Genomic DNA, 13514 nt, shown 5'->3' with positions numbered 1-13514 from the left:
CAATGATGAAGCTATACAAGTTATATCAACTCATTCAGTTTAAAGTGATGATGACTAACCTAAACTGCCCTCAAATTAAGACTGACTTAATACATGCATCAATAATAGTGCATCAGTGTCATGTTTATTAAAATGGGAGACCTCTACAAGGCTCCTTGTCATGGATGGTCATACTGGCTGCATGTAGAGATGCCTTGTTGTTCAATTTTATACAAAATATCAAAAGCTGCCTATAAGATACTGTGTATGTATCAGTAAATACATGATTGAGCTATAATAAAATTGTGCCACAAGACAAATCCCAGTCATTTTTCATATTTTCAAAACTACTTCTGCTATACTGTGCACTTTGCAAAACAATCTTTTTACAAATGGTAATGTTCAGTATGAATAACATAATATTCCCCTGAACCCCACACTCCCTGAGGAACTGACAATTAGGTATGGCATACAACCTATATGCATTCTGTAATGTCAATGTTTCTAAAACTTTCATGATGGCTTTGTAAAAAAGGAACAATATTTTCCATTAGTATACTTGTATGAGATTATACAACCCAATTCTTTTACACTACACTGAGTAAGTATTCAGCAAGTTTGTGCTATGCATTACTTTACACCTTGTAGTCACACCATCCAGATTCAATTATTTGTCATTCTGTCTTCACATATTGTACCAGTGTTTCTGTTTACAGTTTGCAGTTAAATATAACTTACTGAAATAACCTGATATGGAACCTTTTTTGTTCACTCACACATTACTGCACACTTTCCCTTTGCATCATATGAGCTACGTTGCTCACAGTTCCTCATAATTTAAATTTTATTATATTTAAAAATCATATAATGCAAAGTAATTTGAGTTCTTGTCTTTTTCTTTTCTGCAAACAATTTGTAGTGAGCAAGATCCTGCTGACTTACTTGGCATGGAACTCTTGGATGCACAGGTAGCAGGACCATTCTCCCTCTGGTGGCTCAGATAGAGGAGGGTCAAGGCAGTACAGGTGGTAGCCACGATCACAGTCATCACAGAACAACAGCTGGTCCTTTACAAAGGAGAGAAATTTACATCAGTTTAAGGATATGTGTTAACTTGTGGATTCTCAAAACTTAAATCATCATCCTAAACCTCTTTTTTGCACCTGATGGTCAGGCAAATTAGAAACCTACTCCCCCCCTTGTGTGTGTGTGTAATTCACCGGGTCGGTCAGGATCACTTTGATGGTCGTGATCGTCAGCTTTTACCCTCCCGGAAGGAAGCTGAGAGCTCATATAGTCCGATCTAAAGGCAAGGCTGTGACCTTCACATACACACACACCCATCCCCTTGCTCAAGGCAGGCAGTAACCACCCACTTTGTCAGTGAAACTTTTTGCAACCTGAACGAGGCGCAAACTCCCGTCCACCAGTTGGCATGCGAGAACGTTACCACTGCGCCAGTGAGCTCCGTGTGTGTGTGTGTGTGTGTGTGTGTGTGTGTGTGTGTGTGTGTGTGTGTGTGTGTGTGTGTGTGTGTGTGTGTGTGTGTGTGTGTGTGTGTGTGTGTGTGTGTGTGTGTGTGTTCTTACCTAATTGTATCTTTATGGGAATGAGTCAAGCTCATACTGTCCCATGTCTTAAACCATATTTATTGTACATATCCTTAAATTTGTGAATTGTTTTGGCACACACTATTTCATTCAGTTGTGCATTCCACTGATCAATTGCTCTATTTGGGAAACTGAATTTCCTCACGTCTTTATCACCTCTCTTCTTATGCAGTTTTTTGCAGTGTCCTCTTGCTGATGCTTCCCCATATGTTAAGTAATCATTTATATCTATTTTCTCCTTCCCTGATATGCATTTATATTGCATTATCATGTCACCTCTTTTCCTTCTCGCCTGTAGTGTTGGTGATTCAGTTTAATTAGTCTTTCTTCGTAGCTTAGATCCCTTAAGCTTAGTATCCATCTTGTAGTGGCCATTTGAACTTTTTCAATCTTGTCTATGTGTTTTTTGAGATGAGGACTCCAGACTACTGATGTATACTCCAAGGTTGGTCTAATGAATGATGTTATTATCTTCTTAGCATGTCTTCATTTATGTATGTGAATGCTGTTCTCATATTTGCAGGCAGTGTATACATGTTCCGTACCTTCTCACTGATGTGGTCAGCCGGAGATAGTCTGTTATTGATAATCACACCTAGATCCTTCTCTCTTTCTGATGTGTGTAGGGTTTTATTTCCTAACGTATAATCCCAATCAGGTCTTTTTCCACTTTTACCAAACTTGATTACAAGACACTTGTCCACATTGAATTCCATTTGCCATGTATTACTCCATTCATGAAGTTTATTTAATTCTTCTTGTAGCTCTTTACAAGAGTCTGTGTTAGTAATTCTCCTTAGTATTTTTGCATCATCTGCAAACATATTTAGACAGCTTTCATTTCCAGTGTTACTGTCTATATCATTTATATACACTAAAAACATGATTGGTGCCAGCACTGAGCCCTGTGGAACTCCACTAGTCACTTCTTTCCATGATGAGTAGTTTCCCCTTAGTACTGTTCTCAATTCTCTTTTTATGAGAAAATCTTGCATCCAACAAAACAGTTTGCCTTAAATTCCTCCTTGATGGTACAGTTTCCATAAAAGTCTTTGGTGTGGTACTGTGTCAAATGCTGTCTTGAAATCTAAATAGATACTGTCCACCCATCCTTCTCTTTCCTGTGGGGGGGTGGACCCCCCACCTCCCTCTCGCCACATCCCTCTACCCCACTTGCTTGTTACTACCCTACCTTCTACATTTCTTACCATCACCACCACCCCTCCCACACCCTCCTCATGTATTCCCCCCACCCATGTGGATCCCCTCCCATGTCCCCCTCCCAGTCAATTGGGGGGAAAGTATTTCCCCCCTACCCTCCCTCCATGTCCCTGTACTCCACTGGGGCCCTTCCTTTGTGTCGGTGGTGGTCTCCTCCCATCCTTCCATCCCATTCACCCCCTCCTGGCCTTACCACCTCCCACCACCACTCCCCACTCCCACTACCACCCCGCAGCCCCACCCTCATCCCCTAACATGCAGTATCTTTACCTCCCGGCATCGAATATTTTCCTATTTTTTACGCTTTTTGGCACGTGTTTTTTAATCATTACCTGTAATTTATTTGTGTCTTTGCATACAGATATGCACACCACAATTATTTTATGTTTTATTTGTATTTTTTGAGTTTTACGGGGAAAAAAATCCTTGTTATCTTCCTATTTTACCTGGCTATGGATATAATTGTGTACCTGTCAAAGATTATAATGTATTTTCTTCATTCTTATGTATTTCTTTATATATTTTATGTCTGAACATATGGTGCCTTTTTTTCAGACATATCATAAATATTTAGCTGTCTTTATTCAAAACCCACTCAAAAAAGAAATTTTATTTTCCCTAGCTAGATTTGACAGCTCAGAGGGGAGGGGAGGTTAGGCATGGGGAGGGAAGGGAAGGGGAGGGAGGGGATTGGAGGTATGGGGAGGGGAGAGGAGGGGAGGATAATTTTTACTGTTTATCATATTTTTATTGGGGGGGGGGGGGGTTCATGACCATTTTCCCTAGCTAGATTTGACAGCTCAGCAGGGAGGGAAGCGGAGGGGGGAGGGGGGAGGGGGGAGGGGAGGTTAGGCAAGGGGAGAGGAGAGGAGGGAAGGGAAGGGAAGAGGAGGGAGGGGATTGGAGGTATGGGGAGGGGAGAGGAGGGGAGGATAATTTTTACTATTTACCATATTTATTGGGGGGGGGGGTTGTTGCCATTTTATTTTTTTGTATGCACATTACAATGGTTTTTAACACCTATACACACCAAAAAAAAATGATTTTGGTGATTTTTATACGTATTTTTGTGAAGAAAACAGGTGCGAGTGGCGTATTTTCTTTCTCGCCAGGGCCGTGACAGGTAATCATCATCAATTTTCATGGGTCATAGCTCAGTAACTACTGGGTCTAGGAGGGTGGGGTTTGTGTTTTCAGATGTGTAACTTCAAGCTCTATAAATCGGGCATAAAACTTTTAACCTTTGAGAAAGTCAGAAAATAGGCCTGTTTTTGCATCCTGGGGGGTAGTTGAGGCTGGAGAATTGCGTACCCTAGGGGTTATTAAACACTTACTCTGAATGTGGTGTATACTTACATCATTCTCTGAGGTCCCACACAAAGTGCAAGTCTTGCATTCAATACACTGCCACCGGTACTTCACTACACTTTTCATCATGTTGGAAGTAAACTGAAGGCAAGATGGATGACCTGAAAACAGAAAAAAAAAAAAAGGTACATGACTGTTTTTTTTTTAACTATTCACAATGCAATCAGCATATTACTTAATGTTACAACATGACTTTTTTTTTTTTTACAACTTACAATGTAATCAGCACTTTACTTTTTTTTTTTATACTACTCACAATGCAATCAGCTCATTACCATTTTTTTTTTATACTACTCAATGCAATCAGCACATTACTTTTATGTCACAAGTACTGTATCTCCAGCCATTATTTTTGTCACTTCTCACTTGCCTTATCTTTGGAACAGGATTTAATTCAAGGAAAAACTTCATCAGGAAACTATTGTTTTTTTCCCTCCACCACTGGACATAAGTTAGGAAGTACGTTCCCAGCATTCAGCAATCCACTAACACAAGAGCACACATGACTTCACTGCTACTATTCATCACCTATACTGACACATTCAAGACTGATGCAATGGTGTAAGCAGCTATCACTGGCCCTTAAAGGCAATTTAAGGAAAACTCAACTCTCATTCTGTTCACTCATAAGGCTGAAGACTAACCTCATGGCCATTTCATTACAGGCATTTTCCACTGTCACTAAAAAAATGGAGTTCCCCCAAGCTAAGCCCTGTATTGGACTATATAGCCCCGCTAGGGTTACAGAAGCGAGCTACCACCCCCGGCACGGCAGCCCGGGCAAGGCTCGAACTCGCAATCCCCCGATTACGAGTCCGGCGCGCTACCACTGTGCTACCGCGCCCCCCACTGTCACTAAACTACCTCTTCCCTCCAGAATTCAACCAGCAGAGTCTGCCAAACCTGTCTACTTACTTCTAAAGAAAATGTTAGAACAAGAAAATCATCATGATAATCATCACCACCATCATGATCTTTTGTCTCACCTAAGAGTAGTGTGTTATAATATAATACTGTATATAGAAGAGTATATAGTGAGCAAAATTTATTTCTCTACTGGCTTCTATCTACTGTCAGATGCCTTAATCCCAAGAGGGGTGGCCACAAACAATTACCTCCATATTACCTTCTCCTCCACCAACTGATTGCCCTCCCTCCAACATATCATTCCCACTCATATACCACTTCATCCATCATTCTATCTCATCCTTTGTCTCCCCCTTCCCCTCTCCCCCCTCCACTCCTAGTAAGTCTCTCATTCTCGATTCTTTTCACTATGCCAAATCATCAAAGGGTACTTTCCTGCATATCAACACCAATCTTACAATGCTCTTCGACTTCATTTGTCTGTCAATCACTTTGTGTAACTCCACACACTCCTCACAAATACCTCGTTTCCATTCCTCTCGGTCTTTATTGTGTTCTTCCAACAATGTCCATGCACAGAATAAATGAAATTCTTCAGCTGAACATACAAAAGAGACAGAGGCTACAAATCACCTGAGCGTCCACAATCAGCACATGACACGAGACTCTCTGGAGCCCCCGTCTTTTTGTTCTCAGAAGTGTCTCCAAGGCAGAAATCACAATATGGTGATGCTGACACTTTCTTCTTGCTACCTGAGTGTTTGTTGGGTGCTGTCTGTGTCTGCCCCTCACCACCACCACCCGCTGCTCCGCCTCCCTCTCCACCTCCACTCCCAGATCGACGGCCTGAACTGCGACCTGGAAGTTACAGGTCAAATACATGTTTTAAATGTCCTACACACTATCCACATGCAACACACACTGCTAATGTACTATCAGTTAACATTAAATAATATGCAAACTACTATACATATATATACTTGTATATGGAGTGTTCATACAAATGATATGCTTAACGGAAAATAATGCACTTCAATATTTTATGAGTTTGCACAACTGCTGACAGACACAGTATCCAATCCATTATAATAAAATGCAACACAATACTGTAGTAATTAAAGTGCTTCATTAAAACATACAAAATACCTTGACATTTTAATAACGTATGACATTATTTGTAAAATCAACAGGTTCTTCACAGAAAGATAAAATATTTGTACAATAGTCACTTGACAACCAACAACACAAATAAGGTACATTGCAGTGCATATCCATTAGAATCTATTCAAGTATTATGTCCATGATATATACAGTACAGTACATGAAATGGAAATTATCACACAAAGCTGCCACGAACATAAACAGTCAACGAAACAAAATACTTCATGCACTCAAAATACACTGTAAATACATGAATGGGAAGCTGTGTAATACTGGAGAGTGTGTCTTCTGAAGGGGGGAGGGGAGATCCTTAAAAAAATATATATATATATATATATATCACTTTAGTAGACCTCACTTGCCCAGATACTAAATTTAGCGGACACTCTGAAGGTCCCGGGCAAACCGTCTGAAATACAAAATACAGCAAAAGTTCTTTAATCCGGAATGCAGCAGCCCATGGACCTTCTGGATTGTCAGATTTTCTGGACTATCAGACAGGTACCTGAAAATGTTCAAAACACACCCAAAAAAATAATAATAAATTACAATAATTAAAAAATGATAGTTTTCTTTACTTTCTTTCTTAGTTCGGCGCACTGCTTTTGGCTATTTTTTCTATACTTTTTTATTTTTTCCTGATTTTTCTCATTTTTTTACCCCAAAAAGCTAAAAATGACCCTGGGCTGAAAATTCTGAACCAATTGGTTTTTCGGACCACTGGATGCCGGATTATCAGAAGTTCACTACCATCCATTAAATGGGAAAAAATCACGTGAACCTTCTCAGACAACCCTGGGCCTACCAGACTCTTTTTTGCCTCTAACATATACTAGCTGTTACATGGGGCATATGATGCAGGCTTATCGGATCATTCCCCATGCGCTGAGTGACTTAGAATGCAGATACCAATGTTGGCGGCAGTTTTTCCCACCCATTTAGGCTAGGTTGGGGAGGATTGATGGCGAAACAGTGGCACGCTGGGCTATTCTGGGGCCACTTCCGATAGGTGTGGCAGAACCTGAGGCTGTGGACACACTGTACCACATGGTGTTGGCCTCAGCCTTGCCGCGTCTTTCTTTGCATCAACATCTCTGTAACTGAGGATGGGATGAACCAGGAAAACTATGAGGACACCAGCAGCAAGAAAACTCTGCACAACTTCAAAAAATACACCATCAAGGATGCCATCTTCAGCTGGGCTGAGGCATGAAAGAAAGTGTCTCATGCCACACACGAGAATGGGTGGTGAAAACATCTCAGAACTACCAAGAATCCAGCACCACTGTGTGATTTTGAGAGCTCTGAGCTATCAAGAATGGCAAAAGTCTTGGCAGCTGCAGGGCAAGGGAACCTTGCTGAGGAGCTGCAAGAGTGGCTAGATGGGGTTGCTGGTGTGTCTGGCTACCATCACCAGATGCAAGAGGAAACTGTGGCAGAACTACAACAAGAAGAGTCACTGGCAAAGGAGGAAAGCAAAGAGGAGGGGGCATCTGAACTGTCTCAGGTTGTAGCCACAGATGCTGCAGACACCATCCTGACTGTGATAGATGAAGTTGGAAAGCCTCTGTCTCAATATTATGACATCCTGTGGCTCACCATATTGGAGCTAATGCAGCTGCAGCAGCCAAGGAAGATTCAGGCTAAGATCTGTTTTTCAAGTCTGTGCCCTCTCCTGCTGCCACGAGGCTCCACACAGAGGTAGAGACCTCTAATGTGTCTATAGCATCAACATCCCCAGCCAGCCTCCACATGGCCTCAGGATCCAGCAGTACAGCCTCCAGGACCCCAACCTCCAGAACCACAGAATTCTCCGTACCAGATGTGACACCATAGCCACCAGAAACCACCTTTGCCAACAGTTATATGAATGACAGTTAACTGAGTTGACAGCATACATGAAAAGTGGGAGTGTTAGCAGTGTACATCCATCCATACAGGTACAGTGTACAATACAAGTTTCCTACCCTTTTTACCCATATCTGGCCCTCTTCCCATCATGACTGCTGAGTTGTTATTACAGACTATAATAATACTGTAGTAGTCATAAAGAAGTGCTATGGCAAGGGTATGAAATTATGGGCTAAGTTAGTATAAAATGGGTATAGTTTTCATTTCCGGTGCTAGAATATGCTACTCATTTATTTTCCAATATATACTTCAAATCCCACTGGGGGGGGGGGGAACCATTGGACACACCAGATTATTGGCTTTACCGAATTGGGCTTGCCCCCAATTACAGTAAAATCTCACTATAATGGAGTAATTGGGAGGGAAGCCTGATCCAATAAGTGTGAAATCTGTTATATCTGATGGTTCCCTCTGAGGTAGGGTTTCAAGCACATTTTCATGTTCTGTACAGGTATACCTTGATATGCGATACCCCGGCTAAGCGATGGAGTTAGAAATACCACCATACCCCGACTAACGATGGCCAAACCCAGGTTTAATGATGGATTTTGATTTCTTTTTACTGATTTTGATGATAGCTCAGACTAAAACTGTGTGTTTAGGTTGATTTTTAAACTGTTTTTAGACTTAGATTAATGTGTTTTAGCCACTGGAGGGGTGAACATTGTCATTTTGGGGTATAGTTTACTAAGCATGATTTTTTCCAGACTTATATCTGACGATTTTCATATTTTATTTGTTGATTTTAGTGAGTTAGTTACATGTGTTAGGCATAGGTTAGCTTCTTTTACAGCTGTTAGGCCATTTAGACTGGCTTTAAACTTGTTTTTCGACTCATCTGGGTGGGTTTAGGACTTGGTTGGGGGGAAACTCAAGGCTCAAAAATGCATCTCTATACTTTACATGTTAAATCTACCCCAAGATACAATACCCCGCCTAAAGAAGAGTTTTTATTTATCCGAGTGGATTGTTAAACCGGGATATACCTAAAAAAAAAAAAAAAAAAAAAAAAAAAAAAAAACTATACCCATTTTACACTAATCTGGCCCATAATTTTGCCCTTTTGTAATTTATTTCACATACTTGTCATTGCACTTCTTCACACAACACATGTATTGCAACCCACTGCACCCCATTAAGTAGACATTGTTCGTTACAGCCGACAGAAGTCCAGTGGCTTTAGTGTCCATTATTTCCAATATCTGGCCTACTGAAGTACAGTAAGTTAAACTGAAGTTTTACTGTAGTATATCGTGATGGTCTACTGAAATAAAAATAATGATAATAATAATTATTACCGTATAATAATAATAAAAATACAGTATGGCTATGTATGTGGGTGCTCACACCCAGGTGAGTGAATGGAGATTTGAGTGATGAGTTTTCCGTGAATGTTGGTGTGCATCAGGGGTCAGTCTTGAGTCCCATGTTGTTTATCATGGTACCTGAAGCCCTTTCACGTGACTTTAGAAACGGACTCCCGTTGGAGTTGTTGTATGCTGATGATTTGGTGTTGATTGTAGAGAACGAAAGGGAGGCGGAGGAAAGGTTTAGGAAGTGGAGAGATGGTATGGGACACAAGGGTTTAAGGGTAAATACAGATAAAACAAAAGTGATGATATCTAGGGTTGGTGGCGGTACTGTCAAAGACGAGGGACAGTGGCCATGTGCAGTTTGCCACAAGGACGTGGGAAGTAATTCCATCTTGTGCGGTGTGTGTGATAAATGGGTGCATAAGAGATGTAGTGGTATCAGAGGTAGACTGCGAGATAATGCTGATTTTATGTGTACGGCGTGCCGGGGTGTGCAGGTGGAGATTGTCAGACGTGAAAGGATTGAACTTGCTGGTGAATCTCTTGAGTGTGTGGAAGAGTTTTGTTATTTGGGAGACATGTTGTGTGCTGGAGGTGGGGCTGGAGCTAGCTCTGTGGCTAGGGTGAGAAGTGGTTGGAAGAAGTTCAGGGAGCTCTTGCCTCTCCTGACATTGAGAGGACTCTCCCTATGTGCTAAGGGGTCTTTGTATGCAGCATGTGTTAGGAGTGTAATGCTGTATGGTAGTGAGACCTGGGCAGTGAAGGAGGAAGATATTCGCCGGCTCAGACGTACAGAAATGACAATGATTAGGTGGATGTGCAGTGCGTCCCCGCGTCCAAGGCCTGGAGGGGCTGGGTTTACAATGGAAGAGTTGACAGGTAGGATGGGACTGGAGTGTATTGGTGTTGTGATGAGGACAGGTAGATTGAGATAGTTTGGACATGTGGAGAGGATGGGGGATGATGATTGGGTGAGGAAGGTGAGAAGTGTTAATATTGGGGGTGGGGTCATGAGGGGTAGACCGAGAAAGACATGGGACGAGGTCATTAAGTGTGACCTTAGGGTTAAGGGACTGAACAGGGAGGCCGCAATGGATCGTGCAGCTTGGAGAGCCGCCATTAGGTGACCAAGGCTGACTCATGCAAGCATGTTGGAGCCTTAAAAAAAAAAAAAAAAAATGCCACAAGCAAGTACAGTACCAGTTTATTTAGCAAGTACAGTACACTAGTTTTTTACTTATATGAGTAATAAAATCCCCCTGAAAATTAGTTATTAAAGTATTAATTAATCAATAATAAGTATATTTATAGAATGATGGGGAATCGTCCATGCTTTGATGGTGAATTGACTTCCTGGTGAATTGTCTCGGAACTGTGTGTTTGGGGTGAGTCAACTGTTCTTACAATAAAGAAGGCAGAACATAGCATACGGGAAGCAGTGAGGGCTAGTGCACCAGACTGTGCTAAAGTGTCTCCACCTACTCCAGTGAACTGGCTCGGAACCGTATGTTTGGGGTGAATGAGTCAACTGTTTGGACAACAAAGAAGGCAGAATGTAGCATATGGGAGACAGTGAGGGCTAGTGCACCAGACTGCTGAAGTGTCTCCACCTACGCTTGTGCTTGTCAGGTTTCAGTGTTAAATTTCTTACATTTTTGTTGTTTTTCATACTTTATGCTAGTTTATAAGGTGTATGTAGTGCATAAACAGCATTATTCAGATGTAATATACTTAGCAGACATGCGTAATTATGTGCACACAAGGGCAGAACATATACGCGAATTTACCACATACGCGCAGGGTCTGGGAACGTAACCCTCGCGTGAATTAAGGGCTTACCTGTATATATATATATATATATATATATATATATATATATATGTATATAGATATATATATTCATTCATTCATTGCCAGACGCCATGTATCCCAAACGGGGTGGCCAAGGGCTTAGAGTTAATTGTTTTACAGGGAGGGGCACTAATCCTCCACCAACCCCACTTGACACGTAGGGAGAACGTTATGCCAACAGCATCTGGTGTTCCCAGGCAGTCCCATCCAAGTACTAACCAGACCCAACGTTGCTTAACTTCGCTGATCGGATATGTGTATATATATATATATATATATATATATATATATATATATATACATATACATCTTTGTGCAGATTAACTGAAACAAGCCAGTAAATAAATACTCTTGTGTCCCATTCGATCATTATGTCCGTATGTTTGCTAATGTATTGACTGATTGCTTATTTTGATTGACATGGGTCCAAATGATGATTCATGAACAAGCTTCAACATTATTCCAGATTGACTGAAGCATTACTTTAAAATATCACCACCGTTTCAGATACTGGTTGAGTTGTATGTACGTGAGTGATGTGATGGATGTAACACCACGAAAACGTACGAAGATCATAACCTTGCAAGAACAAACGGGAAAGACCTATAGAGAAGTTGCAAGCATAGTCGGAGTCAGTCCTGGAACCGTGAGTCGTATCGTCAAGTTGAAGAATGAGACTGGTATGATCTCACCAAACCGGGAGGGGAAATGTGGCCGTAAGAGGAAGACAACAGAAAGGGATGATGTTTACGTAGTAACAGAGAGCCGAAAAGACCCTCGGAAGACAAGCAATGCCTTGAAGAGAGACTTGGAAGTTAAAAGTATGCAAGTGAGTTCGTTCACTGTCCGAAGACGGCTGCTGGAAGTCGGCCAAAAAGCTCATCGGCCTGTTAACAAGCAACTCCTCACGGAGACCATGCAAAAGAAACGGTACAAATGGGCCCTGAAGTTCAAAAACTGAACAAAGGAGCAGTGGAGGAAGGTGCTGTTCAGCAATGAAAGGAATTTCTTTGTCCAGGGCCAGAGAAGTCAGCATGTACAGAGATAACAGGGGAGAAGCTTCGTGAGGCTTATATCGACCAGTCCGTGAAACACCCTCAGAAGAAAATGTTTGGGGGATGTTTCAGCTATTATGGCGTCGGAAGCTTGCATCCAGTTGAAGGCATGATGCGATCACCACAGTACATCGAAGTTAGTCAGAAGAGACTGGTTCCACAACAAGAGAAGACATTTACTGATGGGACTGACATCTTTCAGCATGGTTTAGCTCCTTGCCACACATAAAAAATAGTGAAAAACTTCATGAATATGAAAAAGATTCAGGTGTTGGAATGGGCTGGCAACTCCCAAGACTTGAACCTGATAGAGAATTTGTGGTCTTAATGCAAGCAGCGCCTCCGTGGTATGGACTGTACAACGAAAGAGAAGCTGATTCAGGCCCTGATTGAAGTGTGGTACACGGACCCTAAAATCACTAGTGACTGCTCAAAATTAGTGGACTCTAAGCTAGCTCGTGTTAAAATGCTTCTCACGAACCGAGGAGGTCATATCCCATACTAAAAATCAATATTTATGAGTAATGAAACGGTGGATAAAGTCTGACATATTTGTATATCCTATCTTCAGTGTATAGTTGTTTCAATTAATTTGAACAAAGGTGTGTATATATATATATATATATATATATATATATATATATGGAGCCTCTGTGGTACAGTGCTAGAGTGTGCGTTTCGTACACGGGTGGACCAGAGTTCACGCCCCGCCAGGGTAATAAACTTTGGGAGTGTTCACCCGGCCACGTACTGCACTGGCGGACACAAGGGGTGCTGTGGTTGAACCAGTGTCGCTTACTGTAAAGTATGCTTGCACCCAGTCGACTTGCGTGGGCCAATTACACTTGGTTCACAGACTACACACACATCCAAAGCCACTCCAACACTACAATTACACTTACAAGCAGTTCTCACCTTACATACTGTACAATCTCTACCAGGCAGCCTAAGCCACTTGGTAGAGATACATTGGCTGTATTGTCCCGACTTTGGTCGGGATAGGCCGGTCCTGCAGTGGATACTCAAACGGCTGACGATGATGATTATATATATATATATATATATATATATATATATATATATATGTGTGTGTGTGTGTGTGTGTGTGTGTGTGTATATACATATATATATATGTGTGTGTGTGCCTGGAACAATGTACATTTTGTGGAAATAAAACT

The 13514-nt window shown here is 41.5% G+C and overlaps 1 protein-coding gene across 1 annotated transcript in view; it reads right to left on the bottom strand.

Moving 5' to 3' along the window:
- Nucleotides 1–917: 917 nt before the first annotated feature.
- LOC145400362 (zinc finger protein ubi-d4 B-like) overlaps nucleotides 918–13514 on the bottom strand; it is an 80937-nt gene continuing 68340 nt past the window's right edge. Inside the window, exons 9-11 of the mRNA XM_080272867.1 lie at nucleotides 5679–5903; nucleotides 4167–4279; nucleotides 918–1046 (exon numbers count right to left, since the gene is read on the bottom strand). Of these exons, the coding sequence (XP_080128993.1) occupies nucleotides 918–1046; nucleotides 4167–4279; nucleotides 5679–5903 (467 nt within the window). The remainder of the gene's footprint in view (nucleotides 1047–4166; nucleotides 4280–5678; nucleotides 5904–13514) is intronic.

The sequence above is a fragment of the Coenobita brevimanus genome, chromosome 52, assembly GCF_032717465.1.
Source record: "Coenobita brevimanus isolate Jiangsu-jjx chromosome 52, ASM3271746v2, whole genome shotgun sequence".
NCBI lineage: Eukaryota > Metazoa > Arthropoda > Malacostraca > Decapoda > Coenobitidae > Coenobita > Coenobita brevimanus.
This window is presented reverse-complemented; position numbering and strand designations above follow the sequence as displayed.